Raw genomic sequence first — 26,589 nt, 5'->3', positions numbered from 1 at the left:
ACTCACTGAGCATTCTCAGTTCCTAGTCCTCTTAGGGATGTTTTGGGTTTGGGAATGTGGGTGGTTATTGCTGTTGCCTGCTTATGATTTTCTCCCTTAAGGGTTGCTTGTTTGTTCTTCTACATACTGAACCTGTTGTTGCCTCCTGTTGTGCTCTGATGGGACCATTTTGGCCACATCCGATTCTAAGAAGAGCCCTGCTGAATCAGGCCAAAGGCCAGTATAGACCACCATCCCTTTTCTCACAACCAGGTGCCTATAGGAAGCCAGCAAACACGACCAGTGTGCAACAATGCTCTCCCCCAGTTTGCAATTCTCAGCTATATAAAGACGGGCACTGCGAAAATGAGTTCACTATCCATGGAGGATAGATAAGATACCTAGACTAATAGTACAATGTCAGCATACAGCTGACTGCCACTTTACCAATGGTCCCATCCATCTTGGCAAGATGTGAAAATAAAGGAATTAAATAGAATGAGAAGGACACTCAAAACCTCACATACTACTCACTGATATAAAAAGGGAGGGGTTTTATTATTATTAAAGTACTATGGCTAATCAAAGCATTAACAGTCTCTAAGTCTATTCATGCCTATTTGTGCTTCCTGCAAGCTTTGGCTACCCTGCTCTCAACTACTGCCTTATCAGCTTCTCCGTCAAGGTCAAGAAGAACTGAAGTCTGCATCTGCTGGCTCTCCCCTGCCTGACTAACACCAAAGCCTCTCTGTTCCTGACTGTTTTCTGAAGTTGGCTGCAAACCTTCGCTGGGAGCTGGCTCATTCCTGATACCCATCCTAGTTATAGCCACAAGAGCTCTCATAGGGTAAAAAAGGCTCACAGCATTCCATGGGGTAGAGCATCACAACTGCCCTTGAGGGATACAGCTGTGTCAGAGGCAAGTGCCCAGCATGAGTCGCCACAGCTGGAGTGCTGAGAAGATGTGGGGAAAGCACTGTAGTTCACCGGTAGAGAATCCGCTTTGTGTGCAAAATGTCCCAAGTTCAATTCTTAGCATCTCCAGGTGGCAACAGGAAAACCTCCCTTGTCTAAAATCCTGGGGTCTCGCTGCCAGTCAGTGTTGATAACACTGACCCACAAGGACCAATAGTCTGACTTGGTGTAAGGAGGCTCCCTATGTCCTTACTGAATGCCATGCTCCAGCTCTCAAAGTTTTCTTGCAAATGTCTCTTTTTGTTCTGGAAAAAAATCCTTTTTCTTCATTGCAATATAGCCCCATTAGCGATAATTCTAAACAGCTCGGCTGGTTTGGTTCGTTTTGGAAACTGCAAATGCAATTTGAGACCAGCTAAATCAGGTCTTTGCAACCCCACGGGGTCACATCATTAATACCGCCACTGTGCACATTTCATGAACAATATGTTTCACTTTTCAACCAAATCTAATAAGATATTACAACAGCCATAAGAGGGATAAAGCATTTTAATTACCCCTGTAAAATCCTCCTTGCGTGCTCCTCGGATGCTTATAAACACTTACCCATTGAGGCAGGCTTCGTTACCAAGTTTAAAAAGATTACAGAGGAAAAGAAAAACCCAAATTGCTCATTAACGGGACTAGGACGAATAACACGTCAAGAGAAGACAGCGTAATTCCACTTAAACCCCTTTTTTAAGGAATAAAAAAGAGAAAATCATTGTGTGCGCTTTGACAGTTTGTTCACAAATAAAGAAGAGCTACTGTTATTATCCGCCCTACTTTTCATTAGCAGAGATTACTCTTAAATCCAGTGTTGCAAACAATTATTTAAAGGTGTGGGGTCACCCAGTACTGATGCTCCCTAATCCCTTCCCATATTAAGTACTTTAATGAGGGATGTAAAAATCTAGGCACCCTGTCACCAGCGGGCCAAGATGAAGGACAAGATGGCACCCACACAACCCTCTAGCCCACGTAAAGGACCAGCACCTGAATCTTCATCAACAGGACTATGTCCTCTTCTGCACTTGAAACCAACAGGCCCCAGCTCAGTGACACACACGCAAAGATGTCTGGCCTTGACTGTGTCTGGAAATGCCCTCCTCTGGTCTTGAGGGGTCTTCCACCTCACCCAGATATCTGAAAGACCAACTCCTTCCCTACAGACTCTCTCGCGTTTTAAGACTGACGAACAGGGGCCTTCTTGGTAATTCCTCCAGTGGATTTGGGGATGGGGGCTGGCCCAGATGAAGGCATTCCCTGTGGCAGCTCCTAGGTGCTGGAATTCCCTCCCCAGAGAGGTGTGCTTCTGCCAAATGCAGAAGACACACCACTTTGATACCTAAAGTATATCTTTTCAGGACTCACGCGGTTCCTACCCTTCAGGACATTTTCCAGATACATATAAGACAGGCATGTTCTCCATGACCTCAGCAGCACCTATTGAAGTCCTCCCTTTTCCAACAAACTTTTAAAGTGGAGTTTGTTATCCCACTCTGCATCAGTATTGGATTTAAAATTGGTTTGTTTTCCCCATAAAATCTAGACACCACTTGATTGTAAACAACAACAACAACACCTCAAAGCGGTTTACAACAAAAAGAGAAAACTGAGAAAAAACCGCAACCATAATTTTAAAACATACACAAGTTAAAATACACAAATTACCTCAACTTTCTAAGCGTCAGGGTAGGCTTCTATACACTGGTACCTCGGGTTAAGAACTTAATTCGTTCTGGAGGTCCGTTCTTAACCTGAAACTGTTCTTAACCTGAGGTACCACTTTAACTAATGGGGCCTCCCGCTGCCGCCGCCCCGCCGCCACCTGATTTCTGTTCTCATCCTGAAGCAAAGTACTTAACCTGAGGTACTATTTCTGGGTTAGCAGAGTCTGTAACCTGAAGCGTCTGTAACCTGAAGTATCTGTAACCCGAGGTACCACTGTATATGAATTTGTGTGTGTGTGTGTGTGTGTGTGTGTGTGTGTGTCTTTATGGCTAATGCTTTTGTTGTTCAATCACTTCACAAGAAGTGATTCATGAATGGAATAAGCTAAATGAATAAAAAAGTTATTTTAAAAAAAACTGAAGGGTTTCAACCAGCATCTGATACATCTGACAGTTTGAATTTGAAGGCCTAAGCAAAAAACAAAAACCCATAATTTGATCGCAACAAACCGTTCTGGCACTGTTTTTCTTTTTTTCAAAAAAAACCTCTTCTTAAGCTGGAGAAGGACAAGTTCAAGAACACTGTATGTCCAACCAAAACTTATTTTACAAAAGGTTATCTATCATCTTGTTGTCTTGGGAATCAACACAATGGTACCCAACAACTTTCATTTGCTTAGTTAACAGTCAGTGCATTAGTGTCTTCGCAAAATGCAATGGCCAACTGTTCTCAGTGAGACTGTTTTGTCGCATTGATATTGTTGAGTCCCTCCTGGGTGATTTAAAAGGTGGAGGGGCCTGCAATGCTCCCCAAACCCACCCTTCTCTTACTTTGGTCTGTCAAGCTGCCATTTGATGGTCTGACTTGCAAGGAAAACAGAATGAACATCAATCTTGTCAAGTGCCGTGCCGTTAGAATGCTTCCTCCTAATGATAATGTGCATGTCTGGAGTTTTCAGTTACTGTCAGTCAAATGGGTAGTTGAGAAGGAGGCACTGGGATGACGCACAATAACAGAATGCAATGCTACCGATAGCATCGCAGATTGCAGGCTTCCCAGTGGGTCGTAATTTTCAGACGCCAAACTGTAAGCCTCGTGCTTCGTCTGGTTTTCAGTGACTGATGCTGACCAAAAGAGACAGCAGATTGTATTTTATATTGTCAGACCGACAGCGAGCAAAGGGAAGGGAGATTCACAGCCACTGCAGCTGCCGAGAGGCCAGAACTCAGCAGACGAGCATACGCTCTGCATGCAGAATGTCTCATGTTCAGTTCCCAGCACCTCCTGTGAAAGAATCTCAGATACCCTAGCTAAGAATACTGTTGGATGATACCCAATTGTGGACTCCCACAAACACAGTGGAAATCCAGTTGCACAGCTTGGACTTCCCCTCCCTCTCCTCCCCTCTGCAGCCCCATGTGCCCTCCCAAATTCTGCTCCTGAGGACTGGAGGACTGCCTGGAGGAGAATGGAGGACTTGGGATGCTGCAGGGGAGAAAGAAGAGAAAGGGGAAGCCCTATCATATCTGCTAACATCTTGCGAGAGCTGCTGAAATGGATGGGCTGGTGGTTTGACTCAGCAGAAGGAGCTTCAAGCATTCACACAAATTCTGCAATAATAGTTTCCATAGCAGGACAACAGGCAGTAAATGTACGTGTTGTTCCACTTCCTTTTGAGTAAGGGGTGGAGCAGCTGTGCCCTGCCTCCATATGCCAGTATGGCAAATAGGGAAAATGGGAGCCAAAGTCTGACAAAATGGGGAGGACCATACCAGTTTTAAATCATAAGTTGCCTTAAACATGACTCATGGAAAGGAGGGCTATAAAGTTAGAAAATAACAACAGAGAAGAAATAATGTTATTAAGCCGTATGGGGCTTACAACAGCCAAAAGAAAACAAAAAAGGCTTGAAAGATTAAGAATCATCACCACCAACATCCTCATCAAAAATAAGCATATTGGAAGGATAGTTATTTGGAAGAGTGAAACATACAGACAGGCCATTGACTTCTTCATATCCAAATATTCTGAATTTTCGGTTCCAACTTAAGAAGAATTTCAAAATCTCGAAAAAGTTTTATACAAATTATTTTGCATTTCCAACAGACAATTCACCCCTTAATTTGCTACTTCACAGAGCTTTAAAGCCAACTTCTTCATATTAAATGGAATATGTCTAGAAATCTGATTAGTAAATGAATAAACGTAATATTGATTGCTGGCTTTATTTTGCTTTTTTAATTGTGTGCCACTTCCATGATTTGTTTAAAGGAAGTGGCATATAAGCGGACAAATGACAGAGCAGAGATCACTTTGCACATAACTTGACGCTTCACACATTAACTAGAACCCATGGTTTTGCATTATGGGAATAACCCATTTGCCTCTACATACTACCCCCCAGCTACTCTGCTTAATTAGCTACTTTGTGCAAACAAACCCTGATTCGCAATCCTGGTTTTCAGGGCAAACCATAGTTTCCTGGTCCAGATGGACCAGCAGTGGTGGCCAACATGATGCCTCACAGGTGTTCTGGACTCCCAACTTGCATCTGCCCCAGGCAACATGGTTAATGGTCAGGGATAATGCAAATTGTAGTCCACACTTCTGGAGAGCAGGTGCATTCACACTGCATTGACATCCCTGCCGCCGCCACCCTGGTAAGCCACAGCCACGCCAGTCCCAGGAGGCCAGTGAGTGCCATCATCTCTCCCCACTAGCCACTCTTGTGCTCTCCACATTCATGTTCTGTTAGGTTTCAGATAACACTTAATAGGGCTTTAGAGTGGTGGGGTTATGAGAAGCAAAGCAACTGAAGGTCTTGTGAAGGATCAACAGGTTTCTAAGGAAACACAGAGGCTGAAATCGTTGTGAAAGGGAACTGGGTGAAAGACCAAGACAAATTGTGTGGATTGTCAACGACATTCTATAAGTGGTCTATTCATGTGCAGCACACATGAGCATGGAAGACACCATCCAACGTCCTTGCAATATATTACGAACAGGTATGACAACTAAACAAGTGAAGGATCACATCTCAGAGGAAATACATTGACGGCTGCATTTTCTTCGAACCATTAAATATTGGTACAAAATGTAACAACTAAGGTTCTTGTATTAAAAGGAGACCATGTGCTCATCACTGATGTGAATTATTTACCACATTGATAGATGCTTCCTGCCCTCCAAATTGTTTTGCTCATATTTAAAGTACTTCGGTTTTTGGCGCTCAAAATCAGTTCTTTGTATTTAATTGATTAACAGAAGGTCTCCATCTTCACTGGACATATGCAGATTGGTCGACATTAAGTGGAGAGGATTTGATAGTATGGCCTCAGTATCAATGTATTTACCCACCATGCTGAGCATGAGTCAAACAACTGAGCATTCATTTAAAAAACTCGGGATTACTAAAAATGGAAACTGCCAACATTTGCAAGTTAGACATACGAAAGCAGCAAAGACCCATCACCGACATTGCAAGCCAAGGCTTCCCCATATCCCAGAAAGCTGGAAGCTTAAATGTCTTAAGATATGTCTACCTTAATTAAATTTCTTGGTGAACTGTTGTGACCAGCCAGCTAGGAGGGAACAAAAGAATATTATACATATCAGATTATAATGAAAAGCAAAGCAATATCAAACATTCAAAAACTGCATCCTAAAAATTAGCAGCCTCCACATTTGTGTTAATCCTTCCTGCATCGAAGAATGTTGTGGTCATGCATGAGATATGCAGTTCAATAAGCATATTGGGGGGGGGTGTGGACCTGAAATAAAAGGCCTCAGAATGTCTTATATAGGAGGTCTGAAAAGATGAGATTGGAGAAATGGATGGACAGCACTGCCTTTTTCACAAGGGTGAAACTGAAAGAACACAGAACTCAATTAGTATGAAACTGGCATGGAAAATAAATCAAGTCCTGCAGATTTCAGTAGTCAACAGCCTAGCTTTTCACTCCGAAAAAAATGGGTTTGTGAATTAAACTGGAAGAGGTATTGCAACAGTGCGCTATTTAGAGAACTGGTGCAAATTGGAATTCGTAATTGACAGCAGAGAGATAAAGCTGTGGGGGACGCATGACAAATAGCGGGGGATCATTAATAAGGGGTTTCGCTTCAGCATGTAAAATTAACAATCATGAAAATATTTATCATCTGTGGGGAACAAGGAGCAAAAGTGGTGTGTGGCATCACGTGCTTTGCGTTCTACAGATGCAGAGAAACCAACTGAAATACAACAAAGCCACTGACATTCCAAAAGGGCTGCCTTTCTCTTCTTCCCAGAAAAGAAAGGCAAACTGAACCTGTGCGTTCAAGGGAGGAGAGGAGAGCAGGGTGTGTCACTGCGAGCATCCTGAAGCATGAATGGCAAACAGGATATCGAGTTAATTTTGCAAAAATACACAGCCCCTCTTCTCCTCACCCAGCTGGAATCCTCGCATCTGCAGTAAAGCCCAGATCCCACTAATTTCTTTGATTCACACTGACTTCTTTGGTGATGCAATTTTTAAATGTTGAGTCAATGTCTTCTTTCTTCTTCTTTAGCAATCAATTGTAGATGAGTAAGATTGTCTTCCATAAACACGGTTTTAACAATGAGTCCGTAAGTGACTGTGGAGGCCAATTCTGGATCCACACGTCCTTCCACAGTGGGGACATTGGTTTCCGAGTGGGAGTTGATTTGCCAAGTGTGCCTTCCTCTTAGCACGTTTCTCCCTTGCGTCCTGAGTTTGAGAGTCTTCAAAGCCTATGACACCTTTGGTAAAAGCTGTTCTCCAATTGGAGCGCTCACAAGCCAGTGTTTCCCAATTGTTGGTGTTTATACTACATATTTAAAGATTTGCCTTGAGACATTCTTTAAACCTCTTTTGTTGACCACCAGCATTACGCTTTCCATTTTTAAGTTCGGAATAGAGTAGTTGCTTTGGAAGACGATCATCAGGCATCCGCACAACATGACCAGTCCAACGAAGTTGATGCTGAAGAATCACTGTTTCAACACTGGTGATCTTTGCTTCTTCCAGTACACTGGTATTAGTTCACCTCTCTTCCCAAGTGATGTGTAAAAATTTCCAGAGACACTGGATGTACCCCCCCCACTCTCTTTTCCCCATTAGCAGGCACACACTTGCTAGAGGATTCTTGTGGTCCCTTCCAGTTCTACAATTCTATGATGTGTTATCTTAAGTTGCAGCCCTATATACCAGGGTAGTCAATGTTGTGTCCTCCAAATGTTGTTGAACTCCAACTCCCATCTGCCGCAGCCGGCATAGTCAATGGTCAAGGATGATGGGAGTTGTAGCCCAACAAGCATTTGGAGAGCAACGTGTTGGCTACCCTGGCTGTACACAATTACCTGGGAGCAAGTCCTGTCGAATAATATGTTTGGGTTTGGACTATAAGAGACACACACTGAAATGGCATTTACGTTTACAATTATATATACTCAGAGTAGCTTTTTGCATAACAATAACTCTTAGGCTGAGAGAGAGAGAGAGAAATTTACTCCAGGAGACTGTGGCGTTACCTAAACAGGTAATATGAAGACGTAGAAGGTGCATGGAATCCTTCAAGGATATTTTTGCCATTGGTGTAAATCCTTGAAAATTCTCATAGACTGGGTGATCCAGTTGGACCACAACTACACCTTCCAAATGGAAAGCACCTTATTCCCTATCAAGTGCAGGCAGCAAGCTGGCCATAGGGTTTGAGAATCCCCACTCAGCCACAAAGCTCACTGAGTGACCTTCGGCCAATCCTAATCTCTCAGCGTAACCTATTTGCTGCGAGGACAGTGGGGACTGCAGAGAGAACCACCATGCACATTGCCCTGAATGCTTGGTTTGCTTTCAACCATTGCTGGAACAAGTTGCTCACTTGGGAGCTCTCCGTGGTACTGAAATGACAGGCAGGATATAAATGTAAATAATAGGAGTAGACTGTGGCTGCTGATGGCCCAGTTGCAGCACTTGCATAGTTGCTTGCTAAACTGCCGGGAGCTGCATGTTCCTAAATACTAGTTGCTGGGAAACATGGGAGGGAAGAGTGCTGAGGCACATAGGTCCAGCTTGCAGGCTTCTTATGGGAGCCTGTTTGGCCACTGTGAGAACAGGATGCTGAATCCTGTTGATGAGCCAATGCCCTGATCAAGCAAAGCTATTCTTGTGCTGTTAGGTTAAACTAAAGAAACTAAGCCAACCTGCCCAGGAGGGGGCCTGTTAGTGGTACCACATGTTTGTGTGGTTTGAGGGGTGGAGTCGCATGACAGGGTCTTCTCTGTGGTGGCTCCTAGGCTGCCTGGTGCCCTTCCCTCTTGCATTATTATTGGGTAGTCAGGATAAGACAGACCTCTGTACTCAGGCTGTTGGGTGAGTGCGTCCCCTCCTTCTATACTGCTGCGTTCTTGCTCTTGTGATTTTCTTCAGTTTTGTGGTTTTCATTTAATTTAATGGTTTTAATTATTTTAATTTGTTATGTTTTATGTAATCTACCCTGGGACCATTCAGTGAACAAATAGAGTTTTGATTTTGATTTTTTTTTACCCTGCAGAATTCATGCAAAGTAAGAGAAATTATGTACATTATCCTCAATTTGTATAATCTATTCAAGTCGCAGAATTTGGAATGCCTGGACACACACTTTTTTTAAAAAAAAAACCAATAGTATGAATCCACACATACCAAAACATAAAACACAGCAGTTCAGGCTACAGCCTATTTAATATTTTACCTTATTGCATACTAAGGAGAAGCTGAACATAGGAAATTGTGGGCTGTTTTTTTCCTCCCCTCCTCCACGTTATGAGTCATTTGCTCGAAATTGGCCTTGTGGTTTCGTGCATTAAAATAATAACAATTTCCACCCCCACAAACAGGAGGGGGCTTGGGGGAAATAAGGAGAGATTTGCAATTTCATGTTACTTGTGGGAGATACGTGCGCGGCTCCTTGAGGATATAATTGCCACATTACAAAGCTAACAAGCACAAACTGGAAAAGGGTCCTTGAGGGAGGGAGCGGGGCACTACTGTTCATCGCTAATGAGAGGCCTATGCGAAAGACACAAACATAACGAGTGGGAACCACAAATGGCTTCTAACCTGGCTCCAAAAGAAAAAATCTAGTTATTGTTGGGGGAGAAGGAAAGAGCTTACCTCTTCCTTATACCTGGCAGATCCAAAGGTGATCCTAGCCTCAGGAAACATTGGCTAAGCGGCTGGTTGGCGCATAGGCAGCCCATGTGACGAGGTGAATGAAAACACATAGACTACTCTTCCCCTTTGGGTGTTCACTGCATGAAAGGAACTCCATGTGATCAAAAGGGGGCCACATTGCTGGAACTGCCCCACACTTTCTTCAGTCCTGCTCCTATACTGAGCGCAGATATCTGCAGCAGGGAACCCTACTTTGACAGAGTTACCAGCTAAGGAGCCAGACGAAATCCAGGTCCCAGAGCCTAATGATGGAGATTTGCCTGAGGCTGACAGACAGGAGTCCACAGAACAATCTCCAAAAGCACCAAACTCATCGGAGCCTGAGGAACCTAATACCTCCCACAGTATTTGTGCAGTGAGCGCAACAGTAGGGAGGCCATAGAGCGCAGAAGGAGTGCCTGTCTTCTGGCTAAAGGGTTGGCTATTTAATAAACTAAGCTCTCCACAAGAGGGCACAGCCTAGGAGAGGTGGTCTGGGAGGCGGAGGCTTCAGAATGCTCGGTTTGCTTTCAACCATTGCTGGAACAAGTTGATCACTTGGGAGCTCTCCGTGGTACTGAAATTCCTGGCTTGCTTTGCTCTGTGGGCTCCTTTGCCAGACCAGAATAGGACGTCTACAGATCTCTATGCATGTAAACTTCTCTGGGAGTTGGAGCCCTTTGTCCATTAGGATTCTCTTGTAGCCTTCCCCACTGCAGACGTCCATGCCAGATGGGCAGGCCCGCTACCCGTGTAATAACATGGAACCTCTTCATGCAATTCATATGTGAAGGTGGGGTGTTCACACAAACATCCCTCACCAACAGGGATGTGCCTGGTGACAGTGACAAGTCCCTGCTGCCAAATGGTGATGTGTCCAGCCAGTGTGGGAGGGGGCTCTACCACAAAGGGAGAGATCCAGTCAAGTGCGCACATAGAACCCCTTCCCTTGCCATTTTAGCAACATAAGGGGCCTTTGACATAAGACGGGGCCTTTTCGGTGGTGGCGGCAAGTTTGTAGCAGTCACTTCCCAGGGAGGTTCAGCTGGTTCCATCATTATCAGGAGGGAGCATATTAAAACAACCCTGTATTCAAAGCACTTTGAGGACCAGGCTGAACAATGTTCTGCCGGACTGGACGTTTCTACTATATCTTGCATTTTTATTATTTATCAGCTTATTTTAAGGGTGGGAAATCCTTTTTTCAGCCTGGGGGTGACACCCCCTTGTGCACAGTATTTCAGGGGTCATGTGCGAGGGTTGGGCTGGCCCAGAGGTAGAAGTGGGTGTGATTCTAATGCTTGCATAGGTTACATTCCAGGCATGCAAAAGTCAGAGGTTTGCACAGATTCCTCCATCCTCCATCCAGGCAAGCAAGCAAGGGGCTTTGTCCCAGTTCAAGGCCACATTCAAGCCAGGCAAAAGAACTCAAGGAGGATGCACAGCAGGGCTGGTGAAGGCCTAGAGAGAGAGCCAAGGGCCAAATAATAGAGGTCCGGTCCACAGGGCTGGAAGTTCCTCGCTCACAGCTTATACTGTGGTTTAATTGCTTGTTTTAATTGCATCCATGATTGGAGGGAGCAGGTGCTGCTATTAGCTGCCTCCTGGGTCCCTAAAGGATATAAATATAAATGTTTTATAAATATACATAGGGGTGTGTGCGAGAGTCTGGATGTGTTTGTCTGTGTGTACGTGCGTGTGAATAAATACATACGTAATTATGTGTTACATATCTGCTACGTGTGAGAATGGATGTGGGTGCATGTGTTATGTCTGATAGTTATGGATAGGTAAAGGTAAAGGACCCCTGGAAGGCTAAGTCCAGTTAAAGGCAACTATGGGGTTGCAGCGCTCATCTTGCTTCAGGCTACGGCGTTTGTACCCGACAGCTTTCCGGGTCATGGGGCCAGCATGACTAAACCACTTTTGGAGCAACGGAACACCATGATGGAAACCAGAGTGCATGAAAACACTGTTTATGTTACTGCCATAGCGGTACCTATTTATCTACTTGCACTGGCATGCTTTTGAGCTGCTAGGCTGGCAGGAGCTGGGACAGAGCAATATGAGCTCACCCCATTTGGTGGATTCGAACTGCTGACCTATTGGCAAGCTCAAGAGGCTCAGTGATTTAGACCACAGTGCCACCTGCATCCCAGCTGGCAGAAATGCGTGTAGAGAGCTGGCCCCACTCACTGCTGACATCTAGCCTCCAAGTTAGCCCTGAAGAAATGAGGTCTTTGGCCTTAATTTGTTCCTTATCCTTGCTGTAGCACCTTAAAAACTTAATCAATGCATCATGACGTAAGATGGGAATATCCCTTCATGCATCTGATGAAGCCTCTGTAGACTAATGCAATGCTTCTTAGCTTTTAAGCTGCTACTGGACTCAATGCCCAGAGAGAGCCAGTGTGGTGTAGTGGTTAAGAGCAGTAGTCTCGTAATCTGGGGAACCGGGTTCGCGTCTCCGCTCCTCCACATGCAGCTGTTGGGCGACCTTGGGCCAGTCACACTTCTTTGAAGTCTCTCAGCCCCACTCACCTCACAGAGTGTTTGTTGTGGGGGAGGAAGGGAAAGGAGAATGTGAGCCGCTTTGAGACTCCTTAATGGAGTGAAAGGCAGGATATCAAATCCAAACTACTCCTCCTCCTCCTCCTCTTCTTCTTCTTCTTCTATGTCTCATTTTAGCTGTTACAGATAGGTAGCCGTGTTGGTCTGCCATAGTCAAAATAAAAAAATTCCTTCCAGTAGCACCTTAAAGACCAACTAAGTTAGTTCTTGGTATGCGCTTTCGTGTGCATGCACACTTCTTCAGATTGGTATGCATGCACACGAAAGCTCATACCAAGAACTAACTTAGTTGGTCTTTAAGGTGCTACTGGAAGGATTTTTTTCATTTTAGCTGTGTTGGACTGACACGGCAGGAAGTTTTTTCCCACGGTGGAAGTTACTTGCATGACACGCAACCTGCTAATGAGTCAATCCTCACACAGAGGGTTGAGCAGGAGAGCGAGAGGTGGCAGGTGGCAAGTTCAGCGCACTAAGCCAGAGGCAAAAAAGAAAAAAGAAGAGTCATGCAACTTGAATCCACTAAATGCAAAAAATGCGAATCCCACCAAGTCCTAGCTCTCAGATCTGTTAAAAGCACTGCAGGACATGGCACTCAAAGCTTTGATGGAAACCCTTTCATCATCTGGGTGACAAACTTTCTTCCTATTTCCCATCTTGCTGACTTGCCATTGAAATGTGAGCCCCACTGAAATCTGGGCTTTTTTTCCGGGTCAGAGACAACCAATGAACGTGGAGGCAATCTCTGACCTGGAAAATCCTCTGGGCATGCTGGTTCTGAACAGAGGCTAGAAGCACGCACTGATATTTTGACAGCCGATCCCCTTATTGAGCATGGGAGCAAAGTCGAGCGCATGGAACCGAAACTGAGGGGCCGAAAACGTATGCACTTGTTTCAGAAGCAGCAAACAAGAATTACACTCCTTCCTTCAAGCCTTGATTTTGAGCTTAGAGAAGCTTGAAACCTTATGTAAAAGAGCAAGATGCAATCACAATTCTGTACGTGTTGGCAGAGGGAAATGGCCCACCACACAAATTGCCCAGTGATCAGTACACTGGTACCCCGGGTTAAGTACTTAATTCGTTCCGGAGGTCCGTTCTTAACCTGAAACTGTTCTTAACCTGAAGCACCACTTTAGCTAATGGGGCCTCCTACTGCCGCCACACCGCCAGAGAATGATTTCTGTTCTCATCCTGAAGCAAAGTTCTTAACCTGAAGCACTATTTCTGGGTTAGCGGAGTCTGTAACCTGAAGCGTATGCAACCTGAAGCGTATGTAACCTGAGGTACCACTGTACTGTGGTTGTACAACCAGGCTCCAAACTTTCTTAAGAGCGGAGCAGACCTGCACGGGTGAGGAATCTGGAGCCCAGGGCCAAATACATGTCTCTCTCTCTGAGCTTTGTCACTTTCTGCAGACAACAGCCACCACTCCCCTGCCTTGGACCCTGGAACACTTTTGCTTGGCTGCAATGGGTTTCTTGAACTGTAGCATTTTTCTCTTGCTTTTCTGGATAGAGAGCAGAGAGGGACGTGTGCAGAAAGTATCCAACTGTACAAAGGGAAAGCTCAGTGTCATTGTTCCACTCACTTCGACCTCTTAGCCCACCCACCACTGACATGTGACCCCCCACCTCTCAGAAGGGAATGACCTGGGTGGATTTTGGACCTTGGACTGAGAAAATTCCCCACCCCTATTTCACTAGGCCACAGTTTCTCCCATCCTGTTACCTAGGATAGGATAGTTATGTTGGTGGCCTGGGAACTGCTCTGGAGATTTTTATTGAAGGGTGTGTGTGTGTGTGTGTGTGTGTGTGTGTGTGTGTGTGTGTTGCACAGGTTCACTTTGTTAAGGTGACAAGAAGGTGTGAAATCTATTTTTAAGGTTTCTTGATTCAACACTCGGCAGTTTTATAGCAAACAATGTTTGTGACATCTGATGTTAGCCATACTCAGAATAAAACCACTGCTATCAATGGACTTGCTCTAAGCATCTTAAATCCATAGATATGAATAGGTCTATTCCCAGCATTTCTTCATAGTCGATCACCCCCATGATTCCAGGACTTTGGTGCTACTGTTTCCCGACAAAGTTCTGGCAGGTGCATCGTGGGAAAGACTCGCCTTCTGTCACGACCAGAGGGTATCAAAATTTAAAGATGCAAAATGTCCCATCTTTCATTTACATTGCTATTCCTGAATGTTCAGAGTGGCTTGGGAAGGCCATGGAACTCTTAACCTCAGGGTCATGGTTTCAAGCAAAAATAATCCTGCACTGCAGATGGGTGGACTGGATGATAACCGTTGTGGTCCCTTCCAACTCTGCAAATCTATGGTTGTATGATTCTAACAGCACTTCCTTGTGTCTCGTTAACACCAGCAATATCTAAGTGCTGTGCAGAAAAGGACATTCTGGCAGCTGAAGTGAGAAATATCAAATGTATCCTGAGAACATCTGAAGGATCGCTGCTGGATCAGGCTAATGGCCCATCTAATCTAGTGTCCTCTTCCCACAGCAGCAAACCCCAATGCCTATGGGAAGCCTGCAAGCCAGAATGCAACAGCAAACTCCCCACTTATGATTCCCAGCATCTGGTATTCAGAGGCATGCTGCCTTTTCCTTTTTCATAGTAAAAAAAATAAATAAATGCCAATGCGGCCTAGGACCCACGTACCTACAGTACCGCCTCTCCTGGTATGCCCTGCGGAGGACCTTAAGGTCCACAAATGACAACATTCTGGAGGTCCCAGGTTGCAAGGTGGTTAGATTGGTTGCAACTAGGGCCAGGGCCTTTTCAGTACTGGCCCCAACGTGGTGGAATGCTCTGTCACAAGAGACTAGGGCCCTGCGGGACCTTCCGCAGGGCCTGCAAGACAGAGCTGTTCCGCCTGGCCTTTGGTTTGGACTCAGTCTGACCCTTATGTTTCCCTCCCCTTACGGTTTCGATCTATGGGCTACTTTTAAAATGAGGCTGCATTTTAAATTACATTTTAAACTGTATTTTAAATTGTTCCCCCCCATTACGTTTTTACTGTAATTTTATTGGTGTTAGCCGCCCTGAGCCTGATTCTGGCCGGGGAGGGCGGAGTATAAATAAATATTATCATTATAATTATTATTATTAATTTGTTGTCCTTTTAATTTGCTGTCCTACAAGTTCGCTTCTTTATTTTACAATGACAAGCATGACACTCCCCAAATCTGTGGCTGGAAATGGTCCTTGCGCTGAACATCATGGGACATAGGATGCTGCCCTACTGTGAGAAGGCAGGATACTATTGGTCAATGCAGCTTAGTACCGACTGAGCTGATTGGCAGTGGCTCTCCAAGATTTTATACAGGGTTTCTTCCCTACCTGGAGATGATGGGACCTGAACCGGTGACCTTCTGCAATGCAGCACGTGTGTTCTACCAGTGAGCTATGGCCCCTTGCCAGTAGTGATGTCAAGCCCCCAGCAGAATGGGAAGCCTGGCCTTGTTTCTCAACCTGCAAGGTGGGAACTACAGGGAGCGCGAAAGAGAAAAACCACAGATAGCGGCGTGCATTTTATAGTTCTAAAGAATGAAATTTGCTGTGACTCATCTGCGATTTCTCCCCGAATTGAACATGACAAACCAGTGAGGTAAACGCGTTAGCACAATACTATTTTTAGATGTCTTCCTGCGCAGGACTGAGCTGCACAGATAAAGGGCTCAGTCCACAAAACCAGGCTGCTCTGCGGCTGCTGCCTCTGCTTAACGGGGTTTTCTGCAATCTTCAGTAGGAATACATGAAGAGCGGACAGCAGTCGTGTACCATCATGTGAAAGCAGCATGCTTTAGACTTAGTCTGCACAAATGAATTCAGGGTCAGAATTCTGGTTCATATTTTGCTATCCCACCCAACCCCTCTTGTGCAATGGATACAGTCCAGGGGAACCCAGGAGCCATCTAGTCCAACCCCTGCAATTCAGGAATATCAACTGAAACTTCTAGCACAGATGGCCATCCAACCTCTGCTTGTAAACCTCCAAGGAAGGAGAGTCCACAACCTCTCAAGAGAGCCCGTTTCACTGTCAAAAAGCTCTTATTGTCAGAAAGTTTTTCCTGATGTTTAGTCGGAATCTCCTTTTTTGCAACTTGAAGCCATTGGTTTGAGTCCGACCCTCCGGAGCAGGAGAAAACAAGCTCGCTCCATCCACCATGTGGCAGCCCTTGAGATATTTGAAGATGGCTATCATATCTCCTCTCACTCTCCTCTTTTCCAGGCAAAACATACCCAGCTCCTTCAACTGTTCCTCATAAGGCTTGGTTTACAGCCCTTGACCATCTTGGTTGCCCTCCTCTGGACACGTTCCAGCTTGTCAACATCCTTCTTAAACTGTGGTGCCCAGAACTGGACACAGGATTCCAGATGTGGTCTGACCAAGGCAGAATAGAGTAGTACTATTACTTCCCTCACCACACTTCTGTTGATGCAGCCTAGAATAGCATTAGCTTTTTCTCCCTGCTGCATCATACTGTTGACTCATGTCCTTAGAACCTTTTCACATGTACTGCTAGTAAGTCAGGTGTCCCCCATCCTATATTTCCCCAGACCCTAGACTGGGGGTAATGCCGCCTTTCTCAACCAGTGGGTCTCCAGATATTGTTGAACTACAACTCCCATCACCCCTAGCTAGCAAGGCCAGAGCTCAGGGGTGATGGGAGTTGTAGTCCAACAACATCTGGGGACGCACAAGTTGAGAACCACTGTGTAATGTATGTCATGAGCGAAGTTGCTATCTAAACTGCAGTTAATATCGATGTAGTGAAAGCTCTTGTGATCTGGGCACCAGATTTTAAAAGGAAATTGGACAACTCCATGGAGGATGAGGCAGTAAAATGCTACCACGAGGGCCCCAAATTGCCTCCAGTATTGAAGACAATATGCCTCTGAATATCACTTACTTAGGTAAAGGTAAAGGGACCCCTGACCATTAGGTCCAGTCGTGACTGACTCTGGGGTTGCGGCGCTCATCTCGCTTTACTGGCTGAGGGAGCGGGTGTACAGCTTCTGGGTCATGTGGCCAGCATGACTACACTGTTTCTGGCAGACCAGAGCAGCTCACGGAAACGCCGTTTACCTTCCCGCCGGAGCAGTACCTATTTATCTACTTGCACTTTGACGTGCTTTCGAACTGCTAGGTTGGCAGGAGCAGGGACCGAGCAATGGGAGCTCACCCCGTCATGGGGATTCGAACCGCTGACCTTCTGATCAGCAAGTCCTAGGCTCTGTGGTTTAACCCACAGCGCCACCCGTGTCCCTATCACTTACTTACTGGGGAGCAAAAGCGCGGAGAGTGCTCTTGCACTCAAACCTTGCTTGCAGGCTTTCCATACAAATCTGGTTGGCTAGTTTGCGAACAAGATGCTGAACTAGATTTGGTCTGACACTGCAGGACTCTTATTACATTTTCATCTATCCTTCTGAGCCCTGCCTGTTAACAACATATATGGAGTTGATGTTTGGCTTTGACTGTTCCTAGATTAGAAGCCAGCACAAACAAGAGATCGAGAAAGAGAGAGAGAGAGATGAGTTCTGTTAATCAGCCTTTCTCAACCTGTGGGTCCCCAGATGTTGTTGAACTACAACTCCCATCACCGCTAGCTATCAAGGCCAGAGCTCAGGGATGATGGGAATTGTAGTCCAACAACATCTGGGGACCCACAGGTTGAGAACCGCTGTGTTAGATGGTTTTCTTCAAAGCGGACAAATTTCCCCTGGAATAGCTGGATGCTCACAAGATCACCGGCCGAACTGGATCCTGATCCCAGCACGCTTTTACCCTTGAATGCTGACATTCAGTGACTTTTGGTAAGTTCGCTGGTAGGAAGTTGTGTAGACAAGACCCCCGGAGTGATGAAATCTGAGGTCCTAACAAATGCCCATGCATTAAGAGATTAGTGACTCGCTGGTGATTATGGAAGGCTACCTGGCATCTTTCCAGCTTCTAAACACAGAAGCAAAATACTGCTTCATCTAAGGAAATTCGATCTTCCGGCTGAAAACTATACTGCGAGCTTTTTGTTAAAAAAAAGAAGTGTTCCTGTTGCAAATAACCCCCACCCCCTGCAAGACCCTTTGCTACCAGAAGCCTCTCTCAGGAACAAGTCACTTGACCTGCTCAGTTGATGCTCTGCGATGTGTCAAGGCTCCCATTGTGTCTCCTTGAGAAGAGAGTGAAATTAAGTTAGCAAAGGATTTCTCAAAGCACCTCGTCATTCCGCACTTCCTGACATCTCTGCAGTCTGTCAACACATGAGAAGGCAGAATGCTAGTCTCGTGTGAATAGAAGGATACATTCCAGAGGTTCCTTTGAACCTGCCATGCCTGCTGTTAGAGATACTGTTGATGTACATTTGTCAGGTTATCCGTTTTAGATCTGCATGCTTTTAATTATTTGGGAGTGGGGTAATTATTATTTTCATAACGAGACTAACTACAAAGTCCCTTCTTTTCTAGATGGGGTTCGTTCAAATTTCTTTGATTTCTCAAGGATGGAATCTGGGGCCTGACCAACCTACCATATTTTTCGCCCTATAGGATGCACTTTCCCCCCTCCAAAAATGAAGGGGAAATCTGGGTTCGTCCTATGGGGCGAATGCAGGCTTTCGCTGAAGCTTGGAGAACGAGAGGGGTCGGTGCGCACCGACCCCTCTCGCTCTCCAGGCTTCAGGAAGACATCCGCAGCCTAGGCAGCCCTGCGGGATGTCCCGCAGGGATGTCTGTGCTGCGGATAGCAGCCTGCTTCCCGGAGCGTCGGGCGCCCTGAAAGCAGAGCGCCCGGTGCTTCGGGAACAAATCCGCAGCCTAGGCAGGCTTGCGGGAGGTCCCGCAGGGATGTCTAGGCTGCGGATAGCAGTCTGCTTCCCGGAGCGTCGGGCGCCCTGAAAGCAGAGTGCCCAGCGCTTCGGGAACAAATCCGCAGCCTGCTTCCCGGAGCGTCGGGCGCCCTGAAAGCAGAGTGCCCAGCGCTTCGGGAACACATCCGCAGCCTAGGCAGCCCTGCGGGAGGTCCCGCAGGGATGTCTAGACTGCAGATAGCAGCCTGCTTCCCGGAGCGTCAGGCGCCCTGAAAGCAGAGCACCCGGCGCTTCGGGAACACATCCGCAGCCTAGACAGCCCTGCGGGAGTTCCCCGCAGGGCTCCCCACGCTGCGGATAGCAACCTGCCGCCTGGCGCGAGGGGCTCCCTGAAGCAGAGCGCCCCTCGTGCTGGGCAGACATCCGCAGCGTGGGGAGTCCTGCAGGAGTTCCCCGCAGGGCTCCCCACGCTGCGGATAGCAGCCTACCGCCCGGCGCGTGGGGCACCCTGAAGCAGAGCGCCCCTCGCGCCAGGCAGACATCGGCCAGCCCCACAAGCTTAGGGGACAGCAGGGAGGCGCAGCACCGCCATCCCGCTGTTCCTTGACCTGGTTCGGTTTCCCCAACCTGCTTTTGGGGGGGAAATAAAGGGGGGAAAATTCCTATATTTCCCCCCCAAAAAACTAGGTGCGTTCTAAGGGACGAAAAATACGGTAGTTCTTTTAAAAGGTGTTATTTTAAAGAGTGGTTCCAGTCTACCTACTTATTATTGGAATTCCCACCTTTTAATTGTGTTAGGTTAACCGAAAACAAGTGTGCTGGCAGGGGCTGATAGGAGTTGTAGTCCAACAACATTGGAGGGCAACAGGTTGGCCAAGGCTCTAGGGCTAGGCTGAAGAAAACAAATTTGCTCCGTTGTCTATGTGACAATCTGTGTCAGCAAAGGTTCCCCCCACCCCACCCCCCAGTCTGCTACGGCTTGAAATTGTTAATCAGCCTTTTTGTTTTCGGGGTTGTTGTTTTTAGAGTGCTTTAACACAAAATGCCAGATTCGGTGTAAAATAAATAAATAAACAAACAAATCTGTTAAATTCCAACTGGAACATTTCTTCAGCAGTTCCCTAATCTCAGAGGCCCAATTGTAGAAGGAACATCACCTGCTATGGAGAAGAACAGGGAAAATTGCTGTTTGCTTGTTTTTTCAATTGCCCGTGCACTTTTCAACTATTAGTTATTGATCCTGCTTTTGACCTCGTATATATGTTTTTAAAAAAATGGGGGGGGGGTAAACAGATAAAGTACCCTCTGGTGTTTTTTTGTGCAGCATACACAAAGCAGGAAGAAGTCAGGCCAAGGGCATATTGAACAGGGAGCCAGTCACCAAGATCCGATCCATGGCTTGTTGCCTGGCAACAAGCCACACTGCCAAAAGAGCCCATCTACTTGTTTTTTTTTTATTTTAGTGATAATAACTTGGCTTCCTTGAAATAAAAATAAAAGCATCTGACAATAATTACTACTGGGACACATGACTCAGAATTTCAAAGTTCCAGGCTAAAACTACCCAGTTCCAGGCTAAAACTACCATCACACTTCAAAACGACCTTGACAGATTAGAGAACTGGGCCAAAACAAACAAGATGAACTTTAACAGGGAGAAATGTAAAGTATTGCACTTGGGCAAAAAAAAATGAGAGGCACAAATACAAGATGGGTGACACCTGGCTTGAGAGCAGTACATGTGAAAAGGATCTAGGAGTCTTGGTTGACCACAAACTTGACATGAGCCAACATTGTGACACGGCAGCTAAAAAAGCCAATGCAATTCTGGGCTGCATCAATAGGAGTATAGCGTCTAGATCAAGGGAAGTAATAGTGCCACTGTATTCTGCTCTGGTCAGACCTCACCTGGAGTACTGTGTCCAGTTCTGGGCACCACAGTTCAAGAAGGACACTGACAAACTGGAACGTGTCCAGAGGAGGGCAACCAAAATGGTCAAAGGCCTGGAAACGATGCCTTATGAGGAACGGCTAAGGGAGCTGGGCATGTTTAGCCTGGAGAAGAGGAGGTTAAGGGATGATATGATAGCCATGTTCAAATATATAAAAGGATGTCATATAGAGGAGGGAGAAAGGTTGTTTTCTGCTGCTCCAGAGAAGCGGACACGGAGCAATGGATCCAAACTACAAGAAAGAAGATTCCACCTAAACATTAGGAAGAACTTCCTGACAGTAAGAGCTGTTTGACAGTGGAATTTGCTGCCAAGGAGTGTGGTGGAGTCTCCTTCTTTGGAGGTCTTTAAGCAGAGGCTTGACAACCATATGTCAGGAGTGCTCTGATGGTGTTTCCTGCTTGGCAGGGGGTTGGACTCGATGGCCCTTGTGGTCTATTCCAACTCTATGATTCTATGATTCTACCCATCAGCCCCTGCATTTCAGCACATTGCAAGAACTTTACATGCCAACCTCCCACAGTCTATTTGGGGAGTAAGCACCATTAATCGTAATAGGACATACAGTGGTACCTTGGGTTAAGAACTTCATTCGTTCCAGAGGTCTGTTCTTAACCTGAAACCATTCTTAACCTGAGGTACCACTTTACCTAATGGGGCCTCCTGCTGCTGCCACCGCACGATTTCTGTTCTCATCCTGAAGCAAAGGTCTTAACCCGAGGTACTACTTCCGGGTTAGTGGAGTCTGTAACCTGAAGCGTCTGTAATCCGAGGTACCACTGTACTTCTATCGGATCTCAGAAGGCTGGAAGAAGCACCCTAAGCCTTGGGTGATTCAAGAAGATAGCTTTGGGCTCTGTGGAGCAATGATCTGACCTAGCATAAGGAGGTTTCCCATGTCCCTTTGGTCATGGATGTGCCACATAAAAACATTACAAGCCTTGGACTCCTCTGTGGTGCGATGGGGATTTCTTTTCATCATTTCAGATAACTGTCTCCTCCATTTACACCTAATTATCTCCGAGGCAGATTACATTAAAATAAAAATTGGCTACATTCAATCTGGCGTAGTGACATACTTACAGCACAGAACTGATAAAGTGAAACATTAAAATATAGCATTATAACTTTAAAATAAGCATTAAAACTAATAGGAAAAAGTGGGGACATTCATAGCAATTGTGGAGGGTTTCCTCTGTAGGTGACTCATATGACAAATATTTTGCCTTTGAGGCATCTGAAGTGGCAGGGGGTTCTTGGGAGTATCTTAAAGGGGGGAAAGGTTTATATAGTGAGACATGTTCCTAAGATACGCAGATCCCAGCCAGTTCAATGCTTTAAAATTTAAGAGACAGCCACAACCCTTGCTTCAAAACAATGTGTTATACAATATACTCACTCCAGAGGACCAAGAAGTTACCATCTTTTTTGCTCTATAAGACTCACTTTTCCCCTCCTAAAAAGTAAGGGGAAATGTGTGTGCGTCTTATGGAGCGAATGCAGGCTGCGCAGCTATCCCAGAAGCCAGAACAGCAAGAGGGATTGCTGCTTTCACTGCGCAGCGATCCCTCTTGCTGTTCTGGCTTCTGAGATTCAGAATATTTTTTTCTTGTTTCCCTCCTCCAAAAACTAGGTGCGTCTTGTGGTCTGGTGCGTGTTATAGAGCGAAAAATACGGTGGTTTCATTCTTAACTGGAACAGATGTGGGGAACCCTTGCCCCCAGATGTTGCTGAACTACAATTCCCATCATCCCCAGACACAGGCCTGATGGGAGTTGTAGTTCAGCAACATCTGAAGGTCCCAAGGTCCCCCACTCCTGATCTAGAACACAGTACAGCAATGAGCAGAGCGAGGCCTAACTGAGTGAAGCAACTGCCTCAAGTGGAAAATGTGGGGATGGTGGGGGGCAGCAGGGAAAGCCCCCTGCTCTCCTCCTCAGCACCCTGGCTGACGGAGCTGTGGACCTCCATTAGCAAGAGTGGAGTGGAGGACACTAACCCGTTTCCAGCACTGAAATAATATTCACCCGCCAGCCCATTTAGCTTCTGGGAAGGGGGTGCTGTTCCCTTATCTCTCTCCTTCTCCCTCCCACCTCATTTCTTTGGGTTACATGGCCCTGTCCCAGGTAATAATAATAATAATAATAATTAATAATAATAATAATAATAATAATAATAATAATAATAATAATAATAATAATGGTGTGAAAATAGATTAACCGTTTTCAATTTCAGAGTTTCAAAATTCACTTTATGCTTAGCGAAGCAAGGAAGCTGGTCGGATCTTCTGCCAGCCAGTGAAGGTACGTTCCCATTAAAATTCAGGCCCCACTTTGTCCACACCCGCCGTTGCTCCGCCAGAAGGGGGAACCAGGGTAGCAACACATGCTTACGAAAGCTCACCTACCTGAGAGAGAAGTTTATTGTCGTCCTCTAGCAGCTTGACTTTTGTTTCAAGTTGTCTGATGTAGTTAGAAGATGAATCTTTAAAGGGAGGAAAGGAGAGAGAGAGAGAGGCAAAAATGAGAGATTAACCTTCCCAGGAGATAGTGCTTTAAAGTCAAGCAAGATAGCTTCACAATTAGACTAATGTTTCCTCTCAGCAGAAGAAGAAAGGTCAAGACAAGAACTGAAGAACAATGCCCAGGGGAACAAAGCGGGCATTTCACAGTTTGAATCCATTAATACAACAAAGACCACACACACACACACACACACACACACACACACACACCAGAAGCAAACCCAGGAGCAGAAAAGGCCTCTCACAACCCTTGGAGGCTTGTGCCAGTAACAGGAGCATTTTGAGAAGCTAGGCAGAAATAATGAGGTTCAGTTCAGTCTCATTCGAAAGCCGCAGAAGAGGAGACGTTTTAGGCATCAAAAGAGCAAGGGGACATTGGGGTGACCTTGTGCAGGCAGGAGGAGGCCGTCTCCTCCTTCAAAAGAGCTGAGTTTGGGAGCAGGTGGGGGGGAATGGGTTACCGCTGCTCAAAAATACCTGCTTTTTATTCTGAAGGAGTATGAAAGATTTTGCATGTAGTAAGAATAAGGGAATGAGCAAAGGCAGTTATGAAGAACACCCAGCCGTTTCTGTTTTAGATTTCTGCAACACTGCCTTTGAAAACTGCACAGTATTTCTGTGCCAGGAAACTGGGACCAGGCACCATGAGCGTGTTACGCCTATTTTCTATCATCGCCAGTGACTTTGGGTCCATTTCCAAGTCCGATTGCTGGTTTTGACCTTCAAAAGCCCTTGGGAGCTTTTTAGTCCGAAAAGCTTGTAAGAAATGAATTCTTACGTTTATATCCTGCCTTTCTTTTGCCACGGGATCAAAGGCAGCACAAACGTGATTCCCAGGTGGTCACCCAACTGAGCACACCTGTACCTGCTTAGCTTCAGCTAGGTGGTGGCCTCCCATGTTTTCAGACCACCCCCTGTGGAATATGAGCTGCCCAGACCTTGAGATCATCATCCAAAGTCCTTTTCCAGGTGCTCCCCATCAACTGGGATATTGCAGATGGCTGCGAGAGAAAGGGTCTTTTCCACAGTGGCCCCCTCAATTGTGAAAAGCCCTCCCCAGATACATGTGCCCAAGTGCTTTCTACTTTGTAATTTCTAAACATTATAGCATGCTGCGGTTCTGGCAACAAAGTTATATTTTCCGGTTTTCGCTTCTGATCACTTTTGTTTGTTTATTTGACTTTTTAAATAGCCTGCTAAACAAAAGTCTCCAAGGGGATGATGACATATTTAAAACCATAAACACACTATAGCAGTGCCACATTCATACAAAAATGCATCACACACACACACACACACACACACACACACACACACACACACAACAGTACCCCCATAACAGCTGTAGTAGCTCACTAACAGTCAAAACTTTATTGCAATGTTTAAATCTCTTGATATTTGTTATTTATTTTATAGGTATCTCATTTGCTGATCCTTAATTTGTCTTACTGTAAATATGATTTTTTTAAAAAATGTTTCTGCTACCGACATCATACAAATAACATTGGAAATAAGAGACCGCCCCCCCCCCAGTAAATGTTTGGCACCTGGTCTTTCCTTAGGTTCCAACAAATTAATATTTAATTCACCATATATCTGCCTTCCCACTGCCCAAAACAAACAAATACAAAATCCCACACACTTACTCATTGGTTGCAGATGGATGGGGGACAGAACACTGGATTTTATTTTATTTTAAAAAGGTATTTGCAATCAGCACCTGGTGATAAGTAAATGGCACATTCCATGAGTACTTTTGGATGTGCCAAGACATTCCTTGCTCCCAATAAAGTGAAGAGCATCTCTACTCATCTCCAATTGCTCCAGTAATGAAAAGTATGAAAGTTACACTCTCTCTATCAAACTATTGCCTTGAGACCTTAATCTCCATTCAGATGAAATAACCATTTGGCTCTTTACATTCTGGCCTCTGTAAGGAAACACTGGGCAATCATAATAAAATTCAATTTAACAGAGGGCAGGGTGTGTGTGTGCAGAGGCAAAGGAGAGCAAAAAACAAACAAACGAATCAGCGGTGTTGCTGCCAGCGCTTGACGTTCAGCCTGAAAGCAAATTCAACCCATTGCCCTTACGGGACCTACATTACAAAGAGCCGACCCTTTGCCTTCAGCAAAGGGTAAGATCTGCAATAATGATTTTCTCTGCAGTAAAGAAACTGGGATAAGGAAATAAAGAATTAAAAAACGGAATAAAGAAATATTGTGCAGACAAGTCATATGCACGTATGCCCAAATCAGGGCTGTCTTAAGCATATGCGGCGTCGGGGTGCAAAGAGCCACCCGGTGCCCTCCCCCCCCCCCGGTCGTCCAGTCCCAGGCACGCAGGAGGGTGGAGCCAGCCAGCTGCCTCAGCATCTCACTGGCTCGGTGGCCCCCAAACTTGCAGCACAGAGCCACCAGCAGCAGAAGAGCTCGCTGCGGCACTCCAACCGACAGACGGGCTCTTCCCCGGACTCAACTCTCGGGCCCCAGACTCTTGGCCTGGCACCCCTGAGAGCCCGGCGCCCGGGTGCCCCGCACTCCTAGTGCCTATGGGTAAGACTGCCCTGGCCCAAATGTTTCTTCTTGTTGTTTAAATACCCAAAGCAGTGCTTCAGCTCAGGGGCACATCGCTTGCTTTGCAAGCAGAAGGTCCCAGGTTCATCTACAGGTAGGGCTGGAGAATACTCTGGTCTGAAACCTTAAAGCCACACTGCTGCTCAGTGTGGACCAGAGATGGGAAGTCAATGGGCTTCCAGTTATTGCTGGACTATGGCTCCTATCACCCCTGCCCATTGGTCAGGCTGATCCTCCAGGCGTCCTGTCTCTGGTGTAGGCAAAACTAAGGGCTATGATCTTGAAGGCAGCTTCATCACCTCCGTGTGACATGCACATGTAGGAGATCCATGCTGGGAGGTAG

At 45.9% G+C, this 26,589-nt stretch overlaps 1 protein-coding gene across 4 annotated transcripts in view; it reads right to left on the bottom strand.

Moving 5' to 3' along the window:
* CCDC85C (coiled-coil domain containing 85C) overlaps positions 1 to 26,589 on the bottom strand; it is a 188,729-nt gene that overhangs the window by 38,352 nt on the left and 123,788 nt on the right. For 3 of the 4 annotated variants that reach the window (XM_081193603.1, XM_081193604.1, XM_081193601.1), the window contains 2 exons: positions 23,554 to 23,630; positions 6,150 to 6,188 (listed from right to left, as the gene is read on the bottom strand). In XM_081193603.1, coding sequence (XP_081049729.1) covers positions 6,150 to 6,188; positions 23,554 to 23,630 — 116 coding nt within the window. The remainder of the gene's footprint in view (positions 1 to 6,149; positions 6,189 to 23,553; positions 23,631 to 26,589) is intronic. The other variant, XM_081193602.1, reaches the window with a different exon arrangement.

The sequence above is a fragment of the Podarcis bocagei genome (genome assembly GCF_964188305.1).
Source record: "Podarcis bocagei genome assembly, chromosome: 1".
Taxonomy (NCBI): domain Eukaryota; kingdom Metazoa; phylum Chordata; class Lepidosauria; order Squamata; family Lacertidae; genus Podarcis; species Podarcis bocagei.
Note: the sequence above shows the minus strand (reverse complement) of the source record. Positions and strands in the feature narration are given on the sequence as shown.